Source organism: Hyperoodon ampullatus (genome assembly GCF_949752795.1).
Source record: "Hyperoodon ampullatus genome assembly, chromosome: 14".
In the NCBI taxonomy this organism is placed as follows: Eukaryota; Metazoa; Chordata; class Mammalia; order Artiodactyla; family Ziphiidae; genus Hyperoodon; species Hyperoodon ampullatus.
Window position 1 is genome coordinate 69,918,231 of NC_136927.1, and position 26,162 is coordinate 69,944,392.

At 39.9% G+C, this 26,162-nt stretch overlaps 1 protein-coding gene across 4 annotated transcripts in view; it reads left to right on the top strand.

Moving 5' to 3' along the window:
- Nucleotides 1–26,162, top strand: part of TOP1 (DNA topoisomerase I) — a gene marked incomplete at its 3' end in the record, with an annotated part of 84,269 nt that overhangs the window by 40,662 nt on the left and 17,445 nt on the right. For 2 of the 4 annotated variants that reach the window (XM_079718702.1, XM_079718703.1), the window contains exons 4-13: nucleotides 2,053–2,176; nucleotides 3,437–3,492; nucleotides 6,335–6,430; nucleotides 7,440–7,515; nucleotides 10,737–10,849; nucleotides 16,696–16,811; nucleotides 20,119–20,240; nucleotides 21,149–21,271; nucleotides 23,067–23,254; nucleotides 23,522–23,666. In XM_079718702.1, the coding sequence (XP_079574828.1) occupies nucleotides 2,053–2,176; nucleotides 3,437–3,492; nucleotides 6,335–6,430; nucleotides 7,440–7,515; nucleotides 10,737–10,849; nucleotides 16,696–16,811; nucleotides 20,119–20,240; nucleotides 21,149–21,271; nucleotides 23,067–23,254; nucleotides 23,522–23,666 (1,159 nt within the window). The remainder of the gene's footprint in view (nucleotides 1–2,052; nucleotides 2,177–3,436; nucleotides 3,493–6,334; nucleotides 6,431–7,439; nucleotides 7,516–10,736; nucleotides 10,850–16,695; nucleotides 16,812–20,118; nucleotides 20,241–21,148; nucleotides 21,272–23,066; nucleotides 23,255–23,521; nucleotides 23,667–26,162) is intronic. The other 2 variants (XM_079718704.1, XM_079718705.1) reach the window with 2 other exon arrangements.

Here is a 26,162-nt window from a genome sequence, read left to right on the forward strand (position 1 = left end):
TTCTAAAGCTGGAAGAATTAATGAGAACTGGAAGTAAGAGTGTTATTGTAATCGGGAGCCATTTTGTACAAAATAAAGGATAAATTTGTTTATAAAATGTTGCGTTTTGGTAAAAACAGATTATGAGAGAGAGCACATTGAGTAGAGAGTGACATCATAATAATGATGAGAATATAAAGCATGGTGGGAAAAATTGATCATCATGTGCTTCCAGGCATACTAGAGTTAAAAAGAAAAGTGTGCTCATATAGAAATTTGTTATTTTTCAGTGTGTGGCACATCTAAATAACAACGTAATGAGAACAACATAGAGGGAGGAGTACATCAACCAAGGAAAGTGGACATTGCTTAATTTTCCATCTGTGGTAGCTCTGGGTCTTCCCTAAATCTGTAGTCCTGTTCATACTAGTCCCCCTGCCCTCCTGGCTGGATTTCATAGAGTTTCTGCTTATTTATTATCCAAACTCCTATCTTTAGTTGGGGCTCCTTTTGTGCCCAGAGATGTGAGTGATAGCGATGCTCTCCTAATCCACCTTCTGGGGCTCTCACCTAACTGGTCGCCATCATTTGTTTCTCCCTTTTTGGCCTTTGATGTAGCTGAGTATGCTAACCAAATCTCTTTAGAACAAACTTCGTGGGATGGTTGGAATCTAATGAGCTTACTGCTGGTAAAATCTATTTTTTTCCTCCTGTGCTGAAGGTGGTAAATGTGAGATAGGAAATGCAGTCTATGGCGGGAAAGGCAAGAGCCGATGCTGCCTATAGGTTTGACTGTCCCTGTCAGCTGGGGTTGCTGTCAGCTGTCTGGTGTCTGGGGTGACCCCCAACTCATAGCACTTGAATTCATGCTCTCTTTTGTTAACTTGTGGAATATATTGGCTGCTGAGGTGAGCAAGTTTCCTAAACCTCCTGCCCAGTGTACTGAAGAAAATAGTCATCCAGTGTTCACCTTAAAATACAGCTTGTGATTTTTGCTCTTTAGTCTTTGTCTACATGCATGTTTTTATATAACTGCAGTCATTTTATATATTCCTTTTTTCCATTTGTGTCATAAACATTTTCCATGTATATTTGTAGGACTCACAAATTATAGCATAACAGCTACATAATGATGATGATAACTGTGATGTATAGCTTTGATATATCACAGTTTCCCCCTCTTGTTATTTACCAAGGCTGTATCTGGTTTCTTGGTGCTTTTTTGTTTATTTATTTGTTCTTGTTTGTTTTTTTGTCATGGGAGGCATCAAAATGAACATCTCTCTGTAATGTTTTACCCAGAGAGAAATATCCAGGAGGAGCTAGACCTAGGATATGAACACTTTAATGGCTCTTGTTTTGTAATGTCATATTTTGTTTTCCAGAGAAGCGGCACCTTTTTACAGTGCTACCAGTGTGCCCACAAACCCCTTTAAAAGCAAGGTTTTAAATGTTTAGCACAGGAAATGCCCTTGCTTTTAGATGGATCTTTTCTTATTCTGAGGAAAGAACCAAGCAGGATTTATAAGCCCTAGCTAGAAAAGCTAGAAGTGACTAGCTTTTCCTAAGCTGGCAGGAAACACTGACTGTGTTGGGCTGCTGACTGCACAAAGCCCTGGCGTGGCTACCTTTGTGATATGTCTCACATCTGGCACTGAGCCACCAAATGATTTTTGGTGAACTGTTTTTACCTCTTCACATCAGATGTGAGAGCTCAAGTTGGAGCTTTCATTATAGTTTTCTGCTGGTAGAATGTTGTAGAAATACAGTGGGTTTGCTGCATAGTCTTAGTAACTTAAAAAAATGTCCTGGTATGTTTAGAATGACTAATGTTTTTTCTATTTGATTCCTTTGCTCCTTCGAAAAAATTAAAACATTAAGCAAGATAAAGTCTGATGTAGCCAAGAGCCTCTACTTGAACCTTCTGTCAGGACTATTTATTTAAAGCATTGCAAGTTTCCATGGTTCATGTTATCTCAGGGTATCTTGTGAGTTAATCTTGTGATATGAACACTGTGGTCCCTACTCTGTTTGTCCCTACTCTGCTAACTGTTTGTGTCTTATTTTTCACAGTGAACATAAAGATTCTGAAAAGAAACACAAAGAGAAGGAGAAAACCAAACACAAAGATGGAAGTTCAGAGAAGCATAAAGACAAACACAAAGACAGAGACAAGGAAAAACGAAAGGAGGAAAAGGTACAGAACTTTCCAGTGGGGAATGAAGAGGTGTGGGCTGTACTTTTAATTTTGTTTACCTGTAAAAGCAGGTATTGAAAGTACCTTCATGGACTAGTAAGATTCCCTGGCCTTTGAGTGAAAAAGGTCTGTGTCAGGAGACGTCAGAGCCAACCAGAGTCTTAAACTATGAAAACCAAAGCCCTTTACCATTGTATTTCATGCACCAAACCTATCCATGTCATTACCTTACTTTATATGGAAAATGGATAAATTGAGGGATGTAGGGTTTCTGGGAAAGTCAGTTTTCTTTCATGGGGAAAATTAATTCTGCTGGCCAAATCTCTGTAGAACAAACTTTGTGGGATGCTTGTAACCTAATGAACTCATTGCTGGTAAAATCTGTTTTTTTTCCCACCTGGGCTGAAGAAGGTGGTACATGTGACATGCACATCTGGCTGTGAATAAGTAGTAGTACTGTGCATAGGCTTTTAAAAAAAAAGTTTTTATATTAGTTTCTAAAAAGGTAATGCTGGATGGACTTGCTAAATTCAGACAATATGAAATAGGGAATAATAGTGAGAAATACATGTCCCTTTTACCCTCAAATCACTGTCGTCTATCTTTCCCTTTCTGGAGACAGCCACTGTACTATTTTTTGTATTCTTCCATTGGTACCCTCTGTGTGTGTGTGTGTGTGTGTGTGTGTGTGTGTGTGTGTGTGTGTGTGTGTGTGTGTGTGTGTGTGTGTGTGTGTGTGTGTGTGTGTGTGTGTGTGTGTGTGTGTGTGTGTGTGTGTGTGTGTGTGTGTGTGTATTCCTCTGAGTGTATGTGTGAAGATTTTTGTAATGTCTGGAAAGTTGAAGGAGGGCAAAAGTAAATATACTTTGCCTAAATCAGAGAAGATAGGAAATAAAGTACTCCTTTTTGTTTTGGTTTGGTTTTTTATTTCTTGTCTGCACTGCCAAGGGCAAATCCTTGAGAGGTGGAGTATATTTATTGAGGGAGAGGGACCTACCATCATTTAAAGGTAAAAAGCCACCATTTTGAAGGGAAACATTTCTCAGTAAATTGGACAGTTCATCTGAAGAATTGTTAAAAAGGAGTCTTAGAAAAGTGTCAAGACCTTTGGTCCACCTGTTTAGTTTTGCTAATAAGAAGAGTCAGTCTGGGATCAAGATGCCCCAAGAGTGGAGGCCAGATCATCTCAAGTAAGGTAGAAGCTTCTTCAAGTTTAGTCCTTTTAAGGTACTAATCAGTTACTGTTGTTTTACCTTTCAGATTAGAGCCTCTGGGGATGCAAAAATAAAAAAGGAGAAGGAAAATGGCTTTTCTAGGTAAGATTCCTCGGCTGCCTTGGCTTCTCTTTCTCTGTGCGTCCAGTAGGCCAGCTGCCCACGTTACAGTGTTGTCTGATCTTACCTAAAATGCACTGACTGGCCATCTCCAGGTTTTCGAGGAAGTTGGCAGTGAAAGGACTTGGTCTAAGCCAATGTGAGCATTTGTAGAGTGCCATTTAGTGAGACTGACCAGCACATTTTCTAGAAGGCTGTTTTGAGTGGAGAAGGTTGACGGGAAGAAGCTTTTTTAAATTGAGATATAATTTAACATTCCATAAAATATACCCTTTTAAAGTGTACAGTTTATTGGTTTTTAGTATTTCACAAGGTTATGTAACCTCCCCATTATCCGTATCTAATTTCAGAACATCTTCGTCACCCCCAAAAGAAACTCTATACTTAGTAGTAATTTTGGAGTTTCCTGAAAAACCCCTACTCTGAACCCCTACTCTGAATTGCCCCTATTCTGAGGCTCATATATAGAAACTAACTTGATTTGCATTTTAGGGACAGGTGTAGATTTGAGTAGAAATATTTTATCTCTTTTCCAGAGGAAAGGAAAATATGCACAATCTAGAGGTCACTTTTCCTTTACTTTTTGGGGCCATTTTGATTCTGTTTTCCTCATCAGCCTCAACTTCCTAAAATAAGCCCGAATGTCTCCTCTGGTTTCAAAAAACCCAGAACTTATATGATCATATATTCTCACCTGCTCCACTGAATGGCAGGATGGATTTACGAGGAGTTGTGGGGAGTATTTGCATTACTGTCCAGGGCAAAGTCTTTTGACGGTTTTGCTTCCTTGAAACTTTGAACTTTCAGTTTCGTTTGAGAACATTTTTGAAAATTGTGCCATTTACTCTGGGTCCCTTAGACCAGGGAGAAGCAAGTGCCCTCTTCAGGCATGTTCTGTAACTGTTCTAGGAATGCAGAATAGTAAAATTCAAGAAGCATTAGAGCTCAAAGCTGGGCATTCTGATTTCTTAGATTAACAGTGACTGAACACAGGGCAACTATTTTCTGCCAGGAGACTGCCTTGAACTTTTATTAAACTAAGATATGATTAGACTCTCTGGACTTGGTGTGGAGTCTTGGGTTCAGTTTCAGACTTTCTGGGCTAGACGGTCAGAAGCACACCCTTCGAGGCAGTGGTCTCTGTGTTCACTTTGCTGGACTGCTCTCTAGCTTGCATCTGTATAGTGGTAGAGAATCCACATGCTTCACTGGATGGAACAGTTTTCTGGTAATTGTTTTAAAAATTCTTTCTTCAGGCCTAGTAACCCTTCCCAAGTGTTTTTAACTTCACTCATGACAGTACTAGGATCTAGCATTTACTTAACTAGTTGGGTAAATGGCAGCATTTCTTTCTCTCTGGTGCAAAGCTTTTGGAAATTTTGGACACTTGGGGCTGTGTCAGTGGTTTCCGTCATGGGGAGAAACAGCTATAGAGGTCAGCATTTGGGGAGTGTGCATAAATAAGGAAAGAAAGCTAATCTGTTTAAACATTCAAATTCATTTGCAAGCAAGGGGGTCCAGTATGCTTGGGGTGGGAGTGGGGATGGGGGGACAGCATTGAAACCCTGTGAATATCCTTTCTTTGGCAGCTAAATCTGGATGCTTATCCTTTGGCCCCCCTAGAGATGAGTGTCTTTGTGTCTGGAGGCCATTCCCTGTGCTGAGTTAGTTAGCTTTGTAGATGCTTCTGGCTGTGAGCAGTGCAGTTGCAACAAGATGTGCCAGGCCAGGGAACATCCCAGGCTGTGGTGATTGTTGGTCCCGTTGGTTGGTGTTTTTTTTTTCTTTTTTTAAATTTATTTATTTATTCATTCATACATTCATTCACTCACTTATTTATTTATTTATGGTTGTGTTGGGTCTTCGTTGCTGCACGCAGGCTTTCTCTAGTTGCAGTGAGCGGGGGCTACTCTTCGTTGCGGTGCGCGGGCTTCTCATTGTGGTGGCTTCTCTTGTTACAGAGCACGGGCTCTAGGCTCGCGGGCTTCAGTAGTTGTGGCACGTGGGCTCAGTAGTTGTGGCTCGTGGGCTCTACAGCACAGGCTCAGTAGTTGTGAGGCTACTTAGTTGCTTAGTTGCTCCACAGCATGTGGGATTTTCCCGGACCAGGGCTCAAACCTGTGTCCCATGCATATATGGCAGGCGGATTCTTAACCACTGCGCCACCAAGGGAAGTCCAGTCTCATTGGTTTTTTAACTTACCCCTTCCTCTTTTAGGTTCAAGATAGTCATCTAACAGAATCATCTTTTTATATTCAGAAGGCAGAATCTTAACAAAAATAGGACAAGGTACTCTTCTGCGTATAAAGTCAGTAAACCAAAGGAGGAAGTTGAACAGTGAATAGATTTGGCTTAGAATGACTTCAGTTTGTTTTGGGACTCAAGTTTGGGGAATACATTTTTATTCCTTTTTTTGTGAAAGCTATATTTTAGCTTTTGGAGCACTAGAATAATCAATTCACATCGCTTGAGGGATCAGATACACAGACCCCTCAAATAAGGGGAGGAAACAACTTAGGTTTGTTCCTGTTGTGGTGTGGGTTCCATTGGCACAGACAGCTAAGATGTAGTGGAAAGAATCCTGAGAATAAGGAGTCTGGATCCCAAACGTTGATATCGCCTTTTCATCTGTAATTGAGATCAATACTGTCTACCTCACAGGGTTGTAGTGAGAATTAAGTGAGAAAAAGTGCTCATGGAAAACCTTTTAATATGTACACATGTATGTTGTTATCCGTCCACTAGCTACTTCCCTCTACTTTGCATTACTTGATATAATGTAGATGTTCCACCACTCATTAACTAGCAATTTTTTTCTCTTTAGTCCACCATTGATTAAAGATGAACCTGAAGATGATGGCTATTTTGCTCCTCCTAGAGAGGATATAAAGCCATTAAAGAGACCTCGAGACGAGGATGAGTGAGTATTTCTTATTACTTTAATTTTTTTAAACAAAAAGGAGTTGTTTAGACAATAATACATAGAACAACTGCATTAGTTGACTTTTGCTCATTAGGAATTTGTGATTAATAGACTGGGTGACTGATTTCTCTTTGAATTATGAGAAATAGCGTTTCCTAAATAAATAAGTAGTGTGCCTGAGGCTTAAATGGAGAGTATATATTTACACTTTTCTTATGTTTTCTCTTATTAAAAAGGTAATACATATTTATTGTTGGAATTTCAAATAATCCAGAATTCCCAAAGAATATTTAAATTATTTAAGTTACTTTAAGTTTATCATCACGTACCACAGATAAGTTTTCATTGCTGAAGCAGTTTTCCCTAGGATTTGTGCCTTTTAGTACCTTCTGAGTGAAGTTTCCATGTATAGAAGTAATAAAATTGCTCTTACTTAAAACAGTTATTTGAGACTTATATGTACCTCTTTCTCAGGTTGAGTCATTGAGGTTAAATCCTGTTCATTATTTTCAGTCTTGCAGAGTTTATTATGTTTTGGGACTCTACAAAGGATTTATGGTAGAAGATGGATGGAAAGGGAGGAGGGAAATACTTAATGAGCTCATTTGTATATATTCAGAATTCATAGAGAATGTCTTTCCTCCCCTTTCTTTTCCAGTTACTACTTTGTGGTAGCCATTGTTGCCCTGTGTGTGTGCTTCCCAGATTTCTACCTTCTAGTGTTGTCTATTTTTTGTATGTATCCCTCTACTCTACTTCCCTTCCAGGCCTGCATGTAGTATAAAGTTGTTTGTTTTGTTCTATATAGGACTATAACTATTGGTCCTTGGTCTGGCCTTCTTTACTTTCTCCATTCCTGTTCTTGACTGTAGAATGCCCAGCCAAGAGTAATAGCAGCCACGCCTGCCTTGGAGGCCGCCAAGAAGAGTTTGGAGGTCCTAATCCTATTGGTGAGAACTACTGAGTCACAATTGTGTTAACTGCGTATTCATGTTCCCCTTTCTAGTGCTGATTATAAACCTAAGAAAATTAAAACAGAAGATACCAAGAAAGAGAAGAAACGAAAACTAGAGGAAGAAGAGGTTAGTAAAGAGACTTAGGCCCTTTGGGGCTTGAGTTTGGAATAGGGAGTTTTCCATAAAATAACTTCTGAAGGCCAAATGGGTTTTAGGAATTTATTGCTCTGTTGCAGAGGAAACACTGGGGAAAACCCTTAAGTGTGTTACAGTGGCTGCGGCACTGTTAGTTTTAAGATCTCAGCCTTCCTGGGTGTCTACCCGTAGCTATGCTGCCAAATGACATGTTCTTGGAGAAACTATGCTATCTTCATACATACAGGGGAAGTATTAGCAAGAAATCATATTTTGGCTTACAACCCAGAAGAGTTTTCCCTAGGAATGTTTTTTAGTGCTTTCTTATATCTAATAAAACTTGCTCGTCACTCATTTTGGGTAACCCTCCCTATTTAAATTCCTTTAAATGGGTGTCCTTTGGATACAGGATTAAATCCAAGCTCTTTACAGCTTCTTCCGATCTGGCCCCTGCATCTTGTGCTTCTTCTCTAATTTACCTTGTTCCAGCCTCACAGACCTCCTTTGTTTCTTTCCACACCAGATTCTTTTGTGCTTCAGGGCTTTATGTAACACATGCTGTTCCCTCTGTCTGGAACACATATGCTCTTCCTCTTTCCTTCTCCTAGCTTATAACCTTCCTTAAAATCTCAGTTTCAATTCAGGTACTTTTCTAAAGGTTCTATTTGATGCTTGTGGTAGATTTAACGTATACTAATACGGTTCCTTCTTTTGACACTGTCTATCTCTTGGACTAAAAACTGGGCGAATAATTCAAGAAAAAGATGTCAGAAATTCACAGGGGTCTTAATCTTGCACTCTCCTAAGAGAAGGGGTTGAGTAAGTTATTAGCTTTGCTGCATTTGAGTTTAGCCATGGTCTTGGGCAAAATGGATTCACAAGTATAAAGTCGATAACTTGAAGTATCGTCAGTAAAGATAGTGATAGTAAGGGGCAGTGAATCTGAAAAGTGTAATCTATCATAGTAGTAATAATATTAATAATTGAAATTAAATGTACTAGATGCTTACAGTGTGCCAGGCACTATTCTTCACGCTTTATAGGTATCATTTCATTTAATCCTTACAACAGTCCTTAGAGATAAATATTGCTACTATTATCTCCATTTTACACATGCAGAAACTGAGGTACGGAGAGGTTAAATCATTTGCCTGAGGCCACACAGATACCAAGTGGTAAAGCCGGGATTTGATCCCATGTGGTTTGATTCCAGAGCCAGCACACTAGCTGCCATGTTATCCTGCTTCCTGTGGAACTTTGCTGATCCTCCAAACCCACAAGAAGGCAGAAGGAGTGTCTTTAATGAAATCATATTAAGAATATGAATGAGTAGGTAAGCCGTAGAGAGATGATCAGGGCCTGCATTTAGGGAATTGTAGCTTTTCTGACAACTAGCCTGTTCTTGGCAGAAGCTCAAGTGTGTAAGAGCCAACTCAAGGAATCGAGAGTGAAATGTTGAGTAGTGAGTATGATAGTCACTCCACTTTCATGTAGATTACCAGTACAGACCAGTCAATAAAGAAATGTAAAACTTTAGCTCTCCATGCGTTCTATATTGCCTTTATGCTTATGTTGCATTTATGTAAAATAATACCTTTCTCTGGGTTTCACAGAGGTTAGTAATAACTGTTAAAACCATTTGGGGGAAAGAATGGTTGACTTCATTTATTTAATTGTCTTAGCAAGCCTCTCCCTACAGGGGAGGGGGAAAAAAGCAGGCTGAAAGACTAAATTAATACCCGGTCTTATTGTGGTAGGGACCCCAGATGGCAAGATCAGTCATTAAACCCCACTTGCTGGCTATGGTGTTTTTCATTTCTGGGAATTGTTCTGAAAGCTCCTAGTGACTGATAATCCCATTTTGAGGCTTGAAAACATATGATGTAGCCAGTAGCTTCCTGATGAAACCATCTGCATGCCTGTTCAGAAGCTGTTTAGAGAATGTCTTAACTGAAAAACACTTCCTTTTCCTGTGGTGTGTTTCAGCCTAAACAGTAAACATTATCTGAATTAATGCGCTTCTCTAGTATTTTCTCTTCCCAGACATACTTACACGTTTATATTCTCCATTCCTATTTTAAACTATGTGTAGTACTGTAGTCTTTCCCCTTCTTTGTACACTGGAGGCCATTTGCTTTCCCTGAGTTTATCTGATTACCATCCTATCATGTGTAGTCCTAGAATGTTTATATATTCCAGCCATTCCTATGAGTCACATTCTATTATTTTTCTGGTAAACTTGGGCTCTCATCATAGTCAATAGCAGCTTTTTGACCTTGAGCAAGTGACAAAACCTGTTTCAGAGTTTCCTTGACTATAACTGGAAGAGGTCAAACCAAACTATAAAGTTCTTTCAAGTTCTGCCATTCTGTAACTGACTTTAAGATGACTCAAAACCATTTTTCATAGCTATATAAAACTTGCTGAATAAAGACTTAAATTATATTGAATAGTTAGGACAAAGGAAAATATTCTTCAGAAGAGTTTAGATTCTGTTAAGCAGGACCCCCACCTGTTGAATAGCACATTTTTGTCTGGATGTGTGTGTGTGTGTGTGTGTGTGTTGAGATTTATCACCTGTATTGATGGATTATACTTGTTTATGTTTGTTCTTTTTCTGTGCTACTGTGACAGCTCATCTAGGGTTACAGTTCAAAGAAATAGTGTCATGGGAATTGGTAATTGTTGTAGGGCTTCCCAAGTACTTGCTTGCTTACTGCTTCATGACTTTGTGTATGCAAATAGCAGTAATGAAGTATATTTCCCCCCACCAGGCTCAATCAGAAATTTCCTTTCAAATTGTATATTTAATACATTAAAAGTCTCCTGTACCTGTTATTTGGTGGTATTAGAAGAGGTTTAAAGATGAGTAGATTTTAAAATAAGTGAGGATAATACACTGGGATTACTCTGTCCCAAACTCCACTGAGGCTAAAAAAATACAATTTCCCAGGCTCTTCCCCTACAGAATGAATGCTTTTAACTACTTTCTCAGGTAATCGTGTGTCTGGGAGTTTTAGGAAATAGCGCTTTAGAGAGAAGTACCAATAAATTTTTATTCGTCTATCAAATTGAGAGTATTGGACTCAAGAACTTCTCCAGTTCTCATATTCCATGATTCTAGTTTTTCTGTCTAATGGCTCCCCCCAAAACTACTTCGAGAAGGGTAATTGGTCCTTATTTAAGTGCTTTCTCACCATGTTTCTTTGTAGGATGGTAAATTGAAAAAACCCAAGAATAAGGATAAAGATAAAGATAAAAAAGTTCCTGAGCCAGATAGTAAGAAAAAGAAGCCGAAGAAAGAAGAGGAACAGAAGTGGAAATGGTAATATTTCAGCACTGGGTTAAAATGTTAGCTCTTTTATTCTACAACCTAATGAAACAAGAATATTGAGTATTAAAATGAATAGCTTGATATTTGTGGGAGGAGGGAAGTACTTAAAAGAATCTCTCTGGAATAACATTCTGAAATAAGTTTTGCAGGACCTAGTGAGAACATTAAGTACCTCTTACCCTATTGGATCTCAATACTATGTCCCACCCTATTGAACAGAGTGAACTATAGAAGTCCTATATATATATATATATATATATATATATATATATATATATATATATATATATATATATATATATATATATATGGAAATTTAGCATATGAATAAAGTTGCATTTACAATGAGAGGGAAAAGATGGATTGTTCTATAAATCTTGTTGGGGAAATTGCCTATTTGTTTAAAAAAAACAACCTTCACAAGAAAACCTGGGTGAATATTTTTATAATTGTAGAATAACCAAGACCTTTTGAAGCAATACATATAAGCAGAGCCATAAGGAAAATATTTATAAAGTTGATAAAATTAAAATCTTCTATATGGCAAATCGACAAACTCATGCCATTAAAAAAAAAAAATCCTAAAGGAAAATATTTGTACTACAATGGGCTAAGATTCCTAATATGAAAAAAAAAGGTCTTTTAAAACAATTAATGAAAGGAATAGTCTGATAGAAAAATGAGGAAAAGGCAACTCATTAAAGAAGATAAATGATTAACAAACATCTTAAAATATGGTGAACCTCACAAGTAGCAAAGAAAGATGAGAAGAAAAATAATAAATGAAACATCTTTTTGTTTAATGTGTCACAGATTAGGAAAGATTAGTAAATATCAAAACATCTAGGGTTGTAAATATGAGAAAACAGGCATTCTTCTTCACTGTGGGGAGTGAAGATTCAGACAGTCTTCAGTGGAGGACAGTTGAGCAATAAAAGGTTATTTCTAGATGTTTAGAGCTTTGAAATAAACTTGTATTTTTAATACTGGCTGTTATTAAAACTTTGTATTATTTAGCCACTACATCTATACTATACATGATTTGTGTTTATGTTGAAAACATACCAATGATTCAGAGGTATACGAGTTAGAAAAAAATGACAGTTCCTTTTCCTTCTTTCTCCCGTTCCCATTTTTCTTTTCTAGCTTTGAGGTATCCACTATTTGTAGTTTGGTATGTAGAGTTCCAGACCCATTGGTATGCATTTACTCTATGGCTTTTGTAATAGAGAACAGTAATCTCACCAGTACCTCTGAGCAAAGGGGAAACATCAGTGTCCAGAGAGGTGGCTGAGAAGAGCAGAGCTGCAGTGGCAGAAAGGCTCAGCACAGCTGTGCAATCGGCATTGTTGGTGTGGACATATGTGGGGTTAGAAAAGGAAAGTGTAAAGGAAAAATACAGAGCAAAGGAACTCTGGGCCTTTCTGGGGTCAGTCAGAAAACTAAAGAACATGTGTTTTTATTTTCCTCATTTTTATTTCTTTTTTTTCCTTTGAAATTAATCAAAGTTTTTAGTGATGGAATATTGAAAGGTTTTTATGACCTTCAATAAAAAAATTTTTTTAAGATGAAATGAAGTGATTCTATGAATCAGGCATTATTACTGGGAGTGGTGAGTTAGTAATTCATCAGTTTGTTACGTCTCTCTGGGTTCTGTGGTTGGGTGCTCAGTAAGTTTGTTGAGTGAACAAGGTACTTTCTTTGTCATCACAGGCTCTCTGCTGCCTTCCCCCTTCCTTTGGAGCCCTGGCTCTTATTGGGCCTGGAAGCAGATGTACTCTTTTTCTAGTCCAGCCTTTTGTGTGTGGAATTAGGTATCCTTGAAGGGTCTAATAGCCTAATTTTGCTTCTGTGGTTGAAATTCTTGTCAGTGTTACCACACTTTAATTCTGAGAGACTTGTGACCTATGGTTTTTATTTTTGTTTTGGTTTAAGTGGGACCATTGAAGATGGTAGGTTTGGGGCTGGGTAATCTTTGCTACAGCCTCCAGTGCATGCGTTTCTCAAGTCTGGTTGTTAAATCGTGTGCATTCTTAAGCACAATGTTTGAAGGTACCACTGTAAGTTTTTAGAAGTAGAGAACAGGAATGACTGGCCTCTTAATCTATCGCTTGCCCTTTCCTGCTGTCACTGTAGGCTTGCCTGTTAGACTGAAGTCGGTGGTCCAGTCCTCAGTGACTGTCACTGAGAGCCTACTCAGTGAACTTAAATGGCAGATACTCTCATTTTTACTACCTCTCTTGCTATCTCACTAAAAGAATTAACACCCTTTACCAGTTTGGTAAATGTGTAGATCTTTCCCTTCCCCCCCAGAGTCATAGACTTGTTCATCCTGCCAAAAAACAAGCCAACTTTGAGCCTTTTCTCCCTCCTTGGTAATTCTGGGAATGGGAAAATGGTCAGGATCCCTGTGGGTTTCTTTACTGTGTCACATTTTCTCCATAGAAACAATGTTACAAGTGGTGGCAGTATGCTCAGGCTCATTCATAGAAACCTATTAAACCCAGCTCCCCCTATTTTTTAAAAATTTTTAAAATTTTAAATTTATTTTATTTTTTATTATTTTTAATTAATTAATTTGTTTGTTTATGGCTGCGTTGGGTCTTCGTAGCTGCACACAGGCTTTCTCTAGTTGCGGCGAGCTGAGGCTACTCTTCATTGTGGTGCGCGGGCTTCTCTTGTTGCGGAGCACGGGCTCTAGTCACGTGGGCTTCAGTAGTTGCAGCACACGGGCTCAGTAGTTGTGGCACATGGGCCCTAGAGCATGCGGGCTTCAGTAGTTGCAGCACACAGGCTCAGTAGTTGTGGCATGTGGGCCCTAGAGTGGCACACAGGCTTAGTTGCTCTGTGGCGTGTGGGATCTTCCTGGACCAGGGCTCGAACCTGTGTCGCCTGCATTGGCAGGAGGATTCTTAACCACTGTGCCACCGGGGAAGTCCCAGCTCCCCCTATTTTTAACTGTTACTCGTTGTAGCTATATAGGGTTTCACCTCTGCTTTGAGTTGAGTGTACTTTTGTGTCAGGGTTGGCCTGTTGGAACATAAGTCCCATGTTTATTCTAAATAGATGATTCCTCATGAGAATATCTAGAAACTGGGGAGTTTGTTGATGGTGTTAAGCATGATTAAGTACATGTTTTTCTTAACTTTGTTGGCGAACCATTGATGGGGCCCTTAAAAGGCCAACACTAATATTTTTATTTGTATAGTAGTAGTTGCTGATCCAATGATATCAGCATGTGTCATAGGATATGTTCTTTCTTTCTGTTTAAACTGAGGTTTAGTGTTGAGTGCATCTCTTAATTTGCTTAAATGGTTAAGAAGTTACTGTGAGCCCTCAGGATGAATGTGACAGAATAGAAAGAATTATAAAAAGTTGGAATCTTAATTAAAAAGCACTGGAGTTGGGAATTCCCTGGCGGTCCAGTAGTTAGGACTCTGCACTTCCACTGCTGTAGGCCCAGGTTTGATCCTTGGTCAGGGAACTAAGGTCCCACAAGCCGTGCTGTGCGGCCAAAAAAAAAACGAAAACAAAACAGTGGAGTTGATAAGAATGGAACAGAGTCCTAGGATAAAGGAAAACATGGTGCTCTGGATCCCCATACAGTTACTCTGTGACTGCTATAGATAGGCTTCTTGCAATTTCTCTCATCTCCGTACACACATCCATCCATACATACGTATTTTCTCTGATTTGGAGAGTAAAAGATTTGGCGGGGGGGGGCTTCCCTGGTGGCGCAGTGGTTGAAAGTCCGCCTGCGGATGCAGGGGACACGGGTTCATGCCCCGGTCCAGGAAGATCCCACATGCCGCGGAGCGGCTGGGCCCGTGAGCGATGGCCGCTGAGCCTGCGCGCCCGGAGCCTGTGCTCTGCAACGGGAGAGGCCACAACAGTGAGAGGCCCGCATACCTCAAAAAAAAAAAAAAAAAGATTCTGGGGGAAGTGTGCAGTTAAGTGGTATTCTAATACATTCACTTTGTTGTGCAGTGATCCCCACCACCATCCGTCTCCAGAATTCCCATCACCTTAGAAAACTGAAACTCTTTTTTAAACAGTAACCCTCCTTCATTCCCCCTTTTCTCGCCCTCAGTAACTACCATTCTCCTTTCTGTCTCTGTGAATTTGATTAATCTAGGAACCTTGTATCAATGGAATCACAATATCTGGCCTTTGGTGACTGGATTATTTTACTTAAGAAAATGTCCTCAGGCTTCCCTGGTGGCGCAGTGGTTGAGAGTCCGCCTGCCAATGCAGGGGACACGGGTTCGTGCCCCAGTCGGGGAAGATCCCACATGCCGCGGAGCGGCTGGGCCCGTGAGCCATGGCCGCAGAGCCTGCGCATCCGGAGCCTGTGCTCCACAACGGGAGAGGCCACAACAGTGAGAGGCCCGCGTACAGCAAAAAAAAAAAAAAAAAAAAAAAGAAACCAAAAAAGAAAATGTCCTCAAGGTTCATTCATGTTGTAGCATGTCAGAATTTTCTTCCTGTTTCAGGCTGAGTAATATTCCATTGTATGTATAGACTACTTTTTATTTATCCACTCATCTGTTAATGGATGCTTAGGTTATTTCTACCTTTTGGAAGTTGTGAATAGTGCTGCTGTGAACATTTGTGTACAAATATTTGTTTGAATGCCTGCTTTCAGTCCTCTTGAGTGTATTCCCAGGAGTGAAGTTTCTAGATCATATGGTAATTCTATGTTTAACTTTTTGAAGAACCGCCATATTGTTTTTCACAGCTGCACCTGCTTCATTCCCACCAGCAGTGCACAAGAGTTCCAGTTGCTCCACATCCTCATCAACACTTGTTATTTCTGGTTTGTTTTTGTTTTTAAGAATAGCTATCCTAGTGGGTGAGAGTGCTGTCTCATGGTTTTGATTTACATTTTCCTAATAATCAGCACCCTTGTCAAAAATTATTTGACCATATATGTTGACCTTGGTTTTATAGTAATGCTATTGTTACAGCACAGTTTTTGATACATGTAATTTTTATTTGATGTTTCTGAACTTTAAAACATTGGCGTTGCAAGATGACAGGAAGTAATAGAATATGCATAACTGGCCTCCTGAATAATTCTGTAGAACTGTAGGACTTTTCATTTTAAGATAGGAATACCGAAGATTAAAATCTGTGAAGTTTTAAAGTATTCTATCTGTAAGACAACTGACTGATTCTTTAAAAAACAAAATGGTGGTGGTGGTGGTGAGAAGGTTTGTCTAATTCTAGAGAAAGAAAGACTTTGAGACATATCAACCAATTGCAGTGTGTGGTCCTTAATTGTATCCTAGTCTATAAAATACTTTTTGGATATAATAGGGATGTTTTTAATATGGTCTGAGTACTTGAAGGATACTAGGGAACTGTGACATGGGATGATAGTCATTATGTACTTTCTCAAAGGGTTGTTTTCCCTTACACCTTCACCTGGCATCTCCATTCCCAGGAGGCCTTTTCCTATGTATCAGCTGTATAAATAATATCTCTGTCATGTACACCGTTGTGGCTTACTGTTACATCATTGTGATAAAACAGTTGTTTGCATATCCATATCCCCTACTTATTGCTGAATAATGATCTCATGTACTCAATATCTTTGGACTAAACTGCTGAAATGTATTTTCCTCCATTCACCTGATTATTCCATCATATTTGTTGTATTGGCTTTTACAAAGTGAAGGATGCTGGTTTTTTTGACCCAGGCCTTGAATGTGGGGCCGAGAGTCATTCCAGAGCACCAATCAGTTGAGCAGATAATTATTTTGGCATTTAATAGGTGATAATCTCTATATTAGGTGAAGTGATCACTAAATGAGGTTGTACTTTGTCTTTTAAAGGTGGGAAGAAGAGCGCTATCCTGAAGGCATCAAGTGGAAATTCCTAGAACATAAAGGTCCTGTATTTGCTCCACCATATGAACCTCTTCCAGAGAATGTCAAGTTTTACTATGATGGTGAGTTGTTCCAAGGTTGTCCAATTCTTGGCCAAGGAAAGAGTCTGCTTCTATTTCGGAATAGAAAGTGAGGAAGGATCTTGTGCTGTATAATCCTTTTTGTTTGTTTCATTTTGTTTTATTGTCATCGTATGGTTTGGGGAAAGGGCTGTCAGGTATTTACTTAACTCTTAAAAGGCCTATTTGGTGCTGAAAAAGTGCCGTGAGAAAGGGGCTGTCTTATCTCCCTTGTCTCCCTTTGAGACATGGTCCCAAAAAGGTCCATCTACATAGGTCACAGCACTTGGTCCACAAGCCTAATGTTTTTATCTGAACTTCACTTCTAAGGAGCTACTCTTTGTAATTACAGAGTTACTAGAAAAGCCTGACTTGAATGGTAGTATTTTATTTTAGCGACATAATGCAAGCTGACAAGCTGCTCATTGCTAGAAACAGTATTTAGTACTGGGTTGAGGATTAATTAGTCTGCCATCAACATCTAGGTGGGGCTAATAGGTGTCTGTCACTCACTCTACACAGCACAACACTATGCCTTTGCCCTTTATGCAGTCAAGGCTGATGAGCTACTCTGAAGACATATCCTGCCTAGTTCTCTTAGAACCCTCAGAATTGTCTATTAATTGTCACTGGTATTTCTGTCCTTGGGTTGAAAATTTTGAGAGTAGTCTTTGATGCTCCCTTATTGGCATATAGCAGTATGCAGATGGTAATACTCAACTGATTTCCCTCATTCCAAGAGTTTTCTCCAGAAATGGCTAGAGCATTATTCCTCAAACTCTCATGTGCTTTAGATTCACCAAGTGGATCTGGGCCCATTTAATTGGTGTTGAGTGATATTGGGTGCTTCTGAACCAAGTGGTCTGCTGACCAAACTTTGAGAAACACTGGGCCAGGAGGACTGCTGAAAAGCATCAGTGGTGAACACTCAGAGTTCTGGTATATCTCTGTGTCCACGAGCAGTGGCCTCAGGCCATGGATGCTTATAGGTCAAGGGTAGTAGTTTATACTGAAAGGCCAGGTCTTGCAAGTGAGGAACATGTCAAACTTGGCAAGCTGGAATTCGTTTTTTTAAACTGTATTTATTCAGCGTGCCTGTATTCAGACACCAAGACCCAGCAGCGACAATACTGACGAATCCCTCATCTCATGGACTGTGCCGTCTAGCAGGACCTTATAGCCTCAGTGACAAATGCTTACATCAGATAAACATTCTGACCTACGTTGACTGGACAACACAGGACAAGAGTACAGAGTTCTACTGTCAGCCCTCACAGTGGGTCATTCCTGGAGACTCTTAAATGTGACTCAAAGCTAAAACTCCAATGAAGAGAAAGAGCCTTAGATAATCAATCATAAAAGTTCAGGTATTCTGTAACCCTAGTATGGGTTTACCAAGAGCTTTAGAAAGCTCAACTGGTAAAGCCTAACTCTGAGGTCCAAAGTGATTTGAAGGAAAGCTAGATTCCTTTCTTTAGCCTTAGGGTTTCTCTTACTTTCCAAGATGGGAATTCTTGCCCGGTCATCCTTTATAGGAGCTCCAGCTCCAGGGCTCTCACATTTTCTCATTTGCTCTTTCTCAGATCTCTTCCCTTTGATTAGGTAAAGTCCCACACTGCAGTAAGTGAAGAAGTTGTATTTGACTTACTAGTCTGGAATGATACTGTCAGTCCTGCCTGCTCTCTAGGGAAGAGAATTCTCAGACTCCTTTAGCGCTTGCCAGGGAGGTGGGGAACGGACTGGCTGAAGCAGTGAATGGCCTCTAAGAACCTCCAGTTTTCAGCTCTGACTCAGCAGTTTCTTATTCCTGGAGCTCAGCCTTTTCTATAAAGCACTACCGTTGTCAGGAACCTTTAAGTCATCCTCCTACCCTTCTACTGCTGGGAGTTGTCATTTCATCTTTTGACAGCTCATCTAAAACAGGAGGCGTTAAAATTGCTTTCTCTATTGGGACAGAATTCAGTAAAATTTCCCAAAGAGTATACCAGACATAGCCGAGGACAGTTTACATTCTTTCTTGCCTTTTATTTTATTTCATTTATTTTATTCTTAGTGACTTAATGGTTTCCTTTATATTGGAAGCATGTTACATCTTAACTGGCAACACTGGTTCCAACTTGAGTGGGGGAATTCTAAAGAAGTGCAGGAAACTCTTGAAAGCCATCCTGTCCTCCTCAAGGTGTCGTCTTTGGAAGGAGCCGGAATGTTGAGAGGGGAAGCCGCGCCACCTGCTGGCCTTTTAAAATTACGAATTTCAAGCAGGTTCTTTCCGTCTACCCTGAAAGTTTGTTTGGAGCTGCAATTCCCTGTATCAACCCTACAATCAGGGATAATAACTTTCTGACCATCATGAGATGAGATGTCTTCTGAGTTTTGAAATGAATGGATTTCTGGTTAAGTTTTAGTTTTCTGTAATAAATGGGAAAATCCTTGGTGAATTATTAGTACCTATGTAATAGTAAGGCAGTGGAGAAACATGTATGCGAAGAACCCCAGTCATCCCTGTGTTCTGGATGAGCCCTGTTTCCCTGAAAGAGGCAACCTCATAATGCCTGTGTTCCAGGGCATCTCAGACTCTAGTGTATACACAAGCCACTTGGGGGTCTCATTGAAATGTACTTTCTGGTCAGTAGGTCTGGGGTGGGGCCTGAGATGCTGCACTTCTAACAAACTCCCATGTGATGTCAATACTGCTGGTCCATGAACTATACTTTGAGTAGCAAGGTTCTAGAGGAATGTCTTACTTAGATTTTTCATATGGGATATCTGGGCTTGCCTGCTGTGAATATATATTTTTAATTCATATTCCACCCACCTAACTTGAAAGAAGAAAGATGCCTATTTCTTTTCCCCACAATTCCTTTCTTCCACTCCCTGCCCTATCCCTTCCTCCCCTTCTTGAACAGAAGCTGTTTAGCTTAGCAGTGGCAGGAGTCCCTCTGAGGATTTGATTTTTAAAAACCATTGAAGAGGTGTAAAGGACCCTGCTTGCTGAAAGGAAAAGGAAGAGTGACTGGGCCTCCCCCAGGTCATCCCTGTCCTGAGCAGGCTCCTGGGAACAATTTACTGGCATAGTCTCCAGAGACTGACCCAGGTAAATATCTGATACAGAGAAGGCGAATTCGTACAAGTAGATACAAATCAATATACTACTGTCTTTGTTGTTATTGTTGTTACCACGTGTCACCAGACCTTTATATACATACCTTTGGAAGGTAAACCATTATTAAAGAAGACGTCTCCAGAGCCTCAGTGTTTACTCAGAACATGAATACTACACCTCATTTTTTGGAACCACTTTTTTCTCTAGGTAAAGTCATGAAGCTGAGCTCCAAAGCAGAAGAAGTAGCTACGTTCTTTGCAAAAATGCTCGACCATGAATATACTACTAAGGAAATATTTAGGAAAAATTTCTTTAAAGACTGGAGAAAGGTATTGTAGCCTATATATTGATATCCTAGCACCTTACAAAAATATTGATCAACTACTAAGTAATAAATTGTAATTTTACAAAAAATTCCCTGATGTACAATTTGAGTATTAAAAAGTTGGGGGAGGGGGTTCTGTTCATTTACTGTATTATATAGGTTTTCTGTCCAACAAGAATACCTATATTTCTTTCCTATCAGCTGTCATAGGACTGTAGGGGGTAGTTTATCAGATTAGGCCAAACAAAACCTCAGCTCCAGCTGAGCAAAGCAAAGTTTGCCTCTGCAGGACTGCCCTCTGTCTGCTATTGCAAAGAGACATGCATTAATGTTGTTCTGTTCCCTTTTGATTCATGCTCGTTAGTTTTAGGTACTTTCTGCTCTTGAACCCACATGTCTATCCTGTATCTGCCTACGTGATTTTAAACAATTTCCTTATTCTCAATATGGATAATATGAACAGAGGCTGAGCTGAAGTTTACCTTCTGAATAGCTCTAGAAGTAAGATTTAATAAGTGAATAGAGCAAGGATGTTTCTAGGAGAGAATGAATGTGGGAATATTTCTCCCATTACTAAAATGAACGATGTGTATTCATGTTTCCCCAGCTGTAGTACTCATAGGCTTAGGGGGTTGTGGCAGTGTGACGAGGAGTACGAGAAACTACGTAAGAGTGTTACCCTTTTCAGTGTTAAGTTATTTTGAATGTTCTTCTATTGAATACATACTTATAATAGAGTGAAGTAAGAAACGTGTTCCTTTTTTTTTCAAAACTCACAAGTTTAGATTGACTACCTCGCCAGATACCCTTTGACTGAAAACATGATGCTTTGCTGTAACTGCAGAAAAACCAGAGGGCTTTTTCATTTATTTACCTTCTTCTTCTTCTGTCTCTCCCTTTTCTCTTAACTAGGAAATGACCAATGAAGAGAAGAATATTATCACCAACCTCAGCAAATGTGATTTTACCCAGATGAGCCAGTATTTCAAAGCCCAGACAGAAGCTCGGAAGCAGATGAGCAAGGAAGAGAAACTGGTGCTGCAGATTTCTTAAACCTCTGGAGGATTGTAGAACAGTGATCAGTTTATCTAACTTTCTTCTTGTTTCTTACAAAACAGTTTTGACTTTAATGATTTCACGTGGCTCTATAGTAAAGATGTAGGATTCTCAGCCTAGTGAAGTCTAGAATTTCTTAAGGGTTTTATGTAGACTGAAAATTGTGAATAAGCACTATGTTTAATGGCTCAATATGAGAACTCTGGTGTTCTGTTGATCTAAAAGCCAGCCAGTAGCTCCAATAATACAGTATTTAAGGATGGGCAGATCTGACCCACAGTGGCTCCTGGATGTTAGGGATTTAAGACAACTAAAATCATATTGGCCATGTGTGCGCGCGCGCACACACACACGCACACACACACACACACACACACACACACACACACACACACACTCCTTTGATGTATTTTACTCTGGAATCTAGGCATGCTCATCCATCTTTGTCTTCTAGCTGTGGCTAACCTCATTCCTGAAGGATCTTTCTAGTATCCAGCTGGGATGTCACTTTCTTCTAGAATACTGGTAGGCAAGCTATAGATAGGCTGCTTGTTTTTGTAGAAAAGTTTTATTGGAACATGCCACATCTACTTGTTTACCTATTATCTGTGGTTGCTTTCATGCAACAGTGGCAGAGTTGAGTAATTACAGCGGAGACTGTATGGCCCTCAAGCCTAAAACATTTTCTATCTAGAATCAGAGGTCTAGGAGTTAAGGATTTTAAGGAATTCTTTGCACTTCAAGGCCTTGTAGTTTCAGTATATTAAACTTGCATGTTTATATAATTTAGGCCATTGTCTTTATATAACTCTTTGTTTGAGGGTGCCTATTTGACCTTCAGTTTAAAAATTAGTTACTATAGGGATCATAAGAATGATCCCTGCACCAGGCTTTTTAGTCTCAGCTTAGTCTTTTCTCCAGTATTCCGAATTAGTGAAATTTGGTTTATTTTTCACTTCAGGGGTGTTTTTCAAATTAAAAACCACTTTAGGGAGGGTTCGTTTTTGTTTTTGTTTTGTTTTAATATTTATGTATTTGTTTTATTTATTTGGCTGAGCCGAGTCTTAGTTGTGGCACGCGGGATCCTTGTTGCCACATGCAGGATCTTCATTGTGGCATGCAGGATCTTTTAGTTGCGGCATGCAGGACCTGGTTCCCTGACCAGGTATCGAACCTGGGCCCCCTGCATTGGGAGCACAAATCTTAACCACTGGACTGCCAGGGAAGTCCCTAGGGAGGTTTTATAAGTAACACCATGTCAGAGCCTTGCCAAGGACACCTGTTGCCAGCAAGTTGTGGATTTTTATCTACACACAAGGCAGCAGGACTTACTTAACTTGAATTGCTGAGTATAATATGAAGGAAGAGTCAGCAGAGGGTAAGGAGGCTCCAAATCATTCCATCTTTGGAGCAAGGATCACAGTATAAAATATATGTACCCATGTACTAGGAAAGAATCCATAACAGGTTTCTTTGCACTTGAAAACCCACGGGAAATACTGTTCACATGGGAATTTTATTGTATTTAAGCTTGAAAAATCTCTTTGGTCTTCTGGGAATTCCCTGGCAGTCCAGTGGTTAGGACTCCGCACTTCCACTGTAGGGGGTCCGTGCGGCCAAAAAAAATCTCTTAGGTTTTCCTTTATCTGAATTTGTTTCTTAGTGATTTTTAGACTTTTCTCTACCTTGACCTGTCCTCCCACAAGAGCTAAGGATGTATGATTTGAGCACAGTAATTTGAATCCCTTTTGAGTACTTCCTTGCCATCTTCCAGAAAATCAAAGAGGAGAATGAAAAATTACTGAAAGAGTATGGCTTCTGTGTTATGGATAACCACAAAGAGAGGATTGCCAACTTCAAGATAGAACCTCCTGGGCTTTTCCGTGGCCGTGGCAACCACCCCAAGATGGGCATGCTGAAGAGACGGATCATGCCTGAGGATATAATCATCAACTGTAGCAAGTGAGCACAGTTCATCCTTTGGCCGGAAATGAAGTGGAGGGCTTCCTTTGTTCTTGGTAGTTGGGAGTTTTTCCTACATTACAGAGGACAGTTTGGGAGCAGCATGGTATTTCTATGTATAGATCTCCTAGTGTTTATCATGTATTGACTGGTGAGGAGGAAACCTCCTGCTCACCAAATCTGCTCAGCAGATTTGTCCACTTCAGGTTATGAAAGGTGAAATTGCTCATTACTTCTCACCTCACTGCTCTCGCTTTACTTCCACAGAGATGCCAAGGTTCCTTCTCCTCCTCCAGGTCATAAGTGGAAAGAGGTCCGACATGATAACAAGGTTACTTGGCTAGTCTCCTGGACAGAGAACATCCAAGGTTCTATTAAATACATCATGCTGAACCCTAGCTCACGAATCAAGGTAAGGGGTAGCTAAGAGCTGCACCAGTCAGTGGGGCTGATAATCTCTTGTCTTTTTGTTGAAATCTAATGTTCTCAGCCTCTAGAATCACTTTGACAAATTGAAAAACATCCCCACAAATAGAAGGTAATTTCATAATTAGCATTATCTGGTGATGTCCCTAAGATGTATCCATTTTTTACATCACATTGTAATCTTATTTATTAATTCACAAATATTAACTGAAATCCCAGTATGAGCCTGGCACAGTGTATGCATGTTGCTAGGAATTGTGTTGGTAAACAAGATGGACACAGTCCTTGCCTTCACATTGTTTACTGTCCAGTGGTCAGAGTGCAATGAAGAACGTGGTAAATGTGTATTGGCTTCTACAGCTAGTTCTCTTCCTCACCTTCCTTGGCTCTGAAGAAGGGAATGTAATTACTCTGAATCCAGAAAGAGGTTGTAAAATCTAGAGTCTTACATACTCTGTCTTCCTAAGGTTTCATCTGGGTAGATTCCACGAGGACCAAGTGGGATAATGTATGTGAAAGCATATCATAAACTGTTGAGTACCCATGTGCTGCTATTTATTGATACTGCTATTGAAAGGAGAAAACTGTCTTGGAAGGGCAGTCAGTTCTTGTTAGCCTGCTAGGCATACCCTACTTGGGCAAGTCCCTCAGACATACTATGGAAATGTGAACGGCAACTTAAAAGAGAGATGGGCTCCACAGAAAAACAGTCAAGGAATTATTAGTTCTGTATAGACTGACTGTTTACATGCAGGGGACTGAGGCTATAGACCCTCTTAATCTTGGTTTATAGTTTATTAAACACTTGTTAAGATTTGAAAGCCACAGCTCAAAAGGCTGTGTGTCTTTTCAAGACTAAACGCACATTTTTTAGCTTATAGTCCTGCGTCCTAATGAAAAATACCCACGTATGTATTTTCTTCAGTGTAATTGGAAAATGTCACTGTTTTTAGTTTAGAGTAAGTATAGAATCAGAAAGAGAACCCCCGTGGCAAGTAAAAGTCAAGTCATTTAAAGAAACATGTTGTATTCCTCTTCTGAAATACCACCAAGCTGTAGGGCTACCAAGGTGGGTAAACAATGATTTTAGCCCTCAAGGAACTTATGGGCTGCTGGGCAAATCGGCTAAGAAGTCAATTGTATTGGAAAGGTAAATGTTGAATGCTTCAGATAAATGGAGTAGTTATTCCCAGCAGTTAGAGATTAGAAACAACTTTATGAAGGAAATTTTGTTACAGTTAGGTCTTAGAAGAGAGGCATTTAAAACAGAGAGAAATGTGTCGTTATGGACAGAGACGAGGGGTATGAAAAGGAGTAACAGAATTGTCGAGTGATGGTTGCACAACATTGTGAATGTGCTAAATGTCACTAATGGTAAATTTTATATTTGTGTTCTACCACATAAAAAAAATCAAAATAAAAGATTTTGGATTACTGTTAAAGTATTTTCACGTAAGTTGACATTTGATTCTGTTAATAACCACACCAGACATGTACTAATGCCATCGTTTTACAGATAAATTTAATCTCTGAGAGGCCAAACTGTTGCAAGCCTTAAATGCCATGCTAAAGCGACTAGACCATGTTCTGCATTTGATGGAGAACCACTGGCTTGGAACAGAGGAGTGTCTTGAGCATAACCCGACTTGAGCAAGATTTACAGGCATTACGCATAATCAAATCAATAAATACAAACTGTTGTACATGCTGCAAATGATACAGGGTACCTATGTGAGAGTATGCCAGGGCACCTGATTGGCTTCTGGGGTTTAGGAAAGGCCTTTCTGAGAAAGTAACATTTAAGATGAGACTTACAGAATGAATAGGATTTATCCATGGAAAGGATAGGGGAATGGGCATTCCAGACAAAGAAAATAGCCTTTTGAAATCCCTGAGGTAAGAAGGAGCTGCGTGTTCTTGAGGACTGAAAGGCGACCACCGTAATTGGAGTATAATGAGCAAGAAAGAGGCATGATGGAGAGGAGACTGGAGAGAGGGATGCAGGCCAGATCTTCAGACTCTTCCTTAAAAAATTTTTTTTAAGTTTTTTTTTTTTAATGTGGACCATTTTTAAAGTCTGTATTGAATTTTGTTACAGTATTGCTTCTGTTTTTTGTTTCTGTTTTTAAATTTATTTATTTTTGGCTGCGTTGGGTCTTCGTTGCTTCACGCTGGCTTTCTCTAGTTGTGGGGAGTGGGGGCTACTCTTCGTTGCAGTGCGTGGGCTTCAGTAGTTGTGGCGTGTGGGCTTCAGTAGTTGTGGCTCGCGGGCTCTAGAGCACAGGCTCAGTAGTTGTGGCACACGGGCTTAGCTGCTCCGTGGCATGTGGGATCTTCCCGGACCAGGGATTGAACCCCTGTCCCCTGCATTGGCAGGCGGATTCTTAACCACTGCACCACCAGGGAAGCCCTTGCTTCTGGTTTTATGTTTTGGTTTTTTGGCCACGAGGCATGTGGGATCTTAGCTCCCCGACCAGGGATA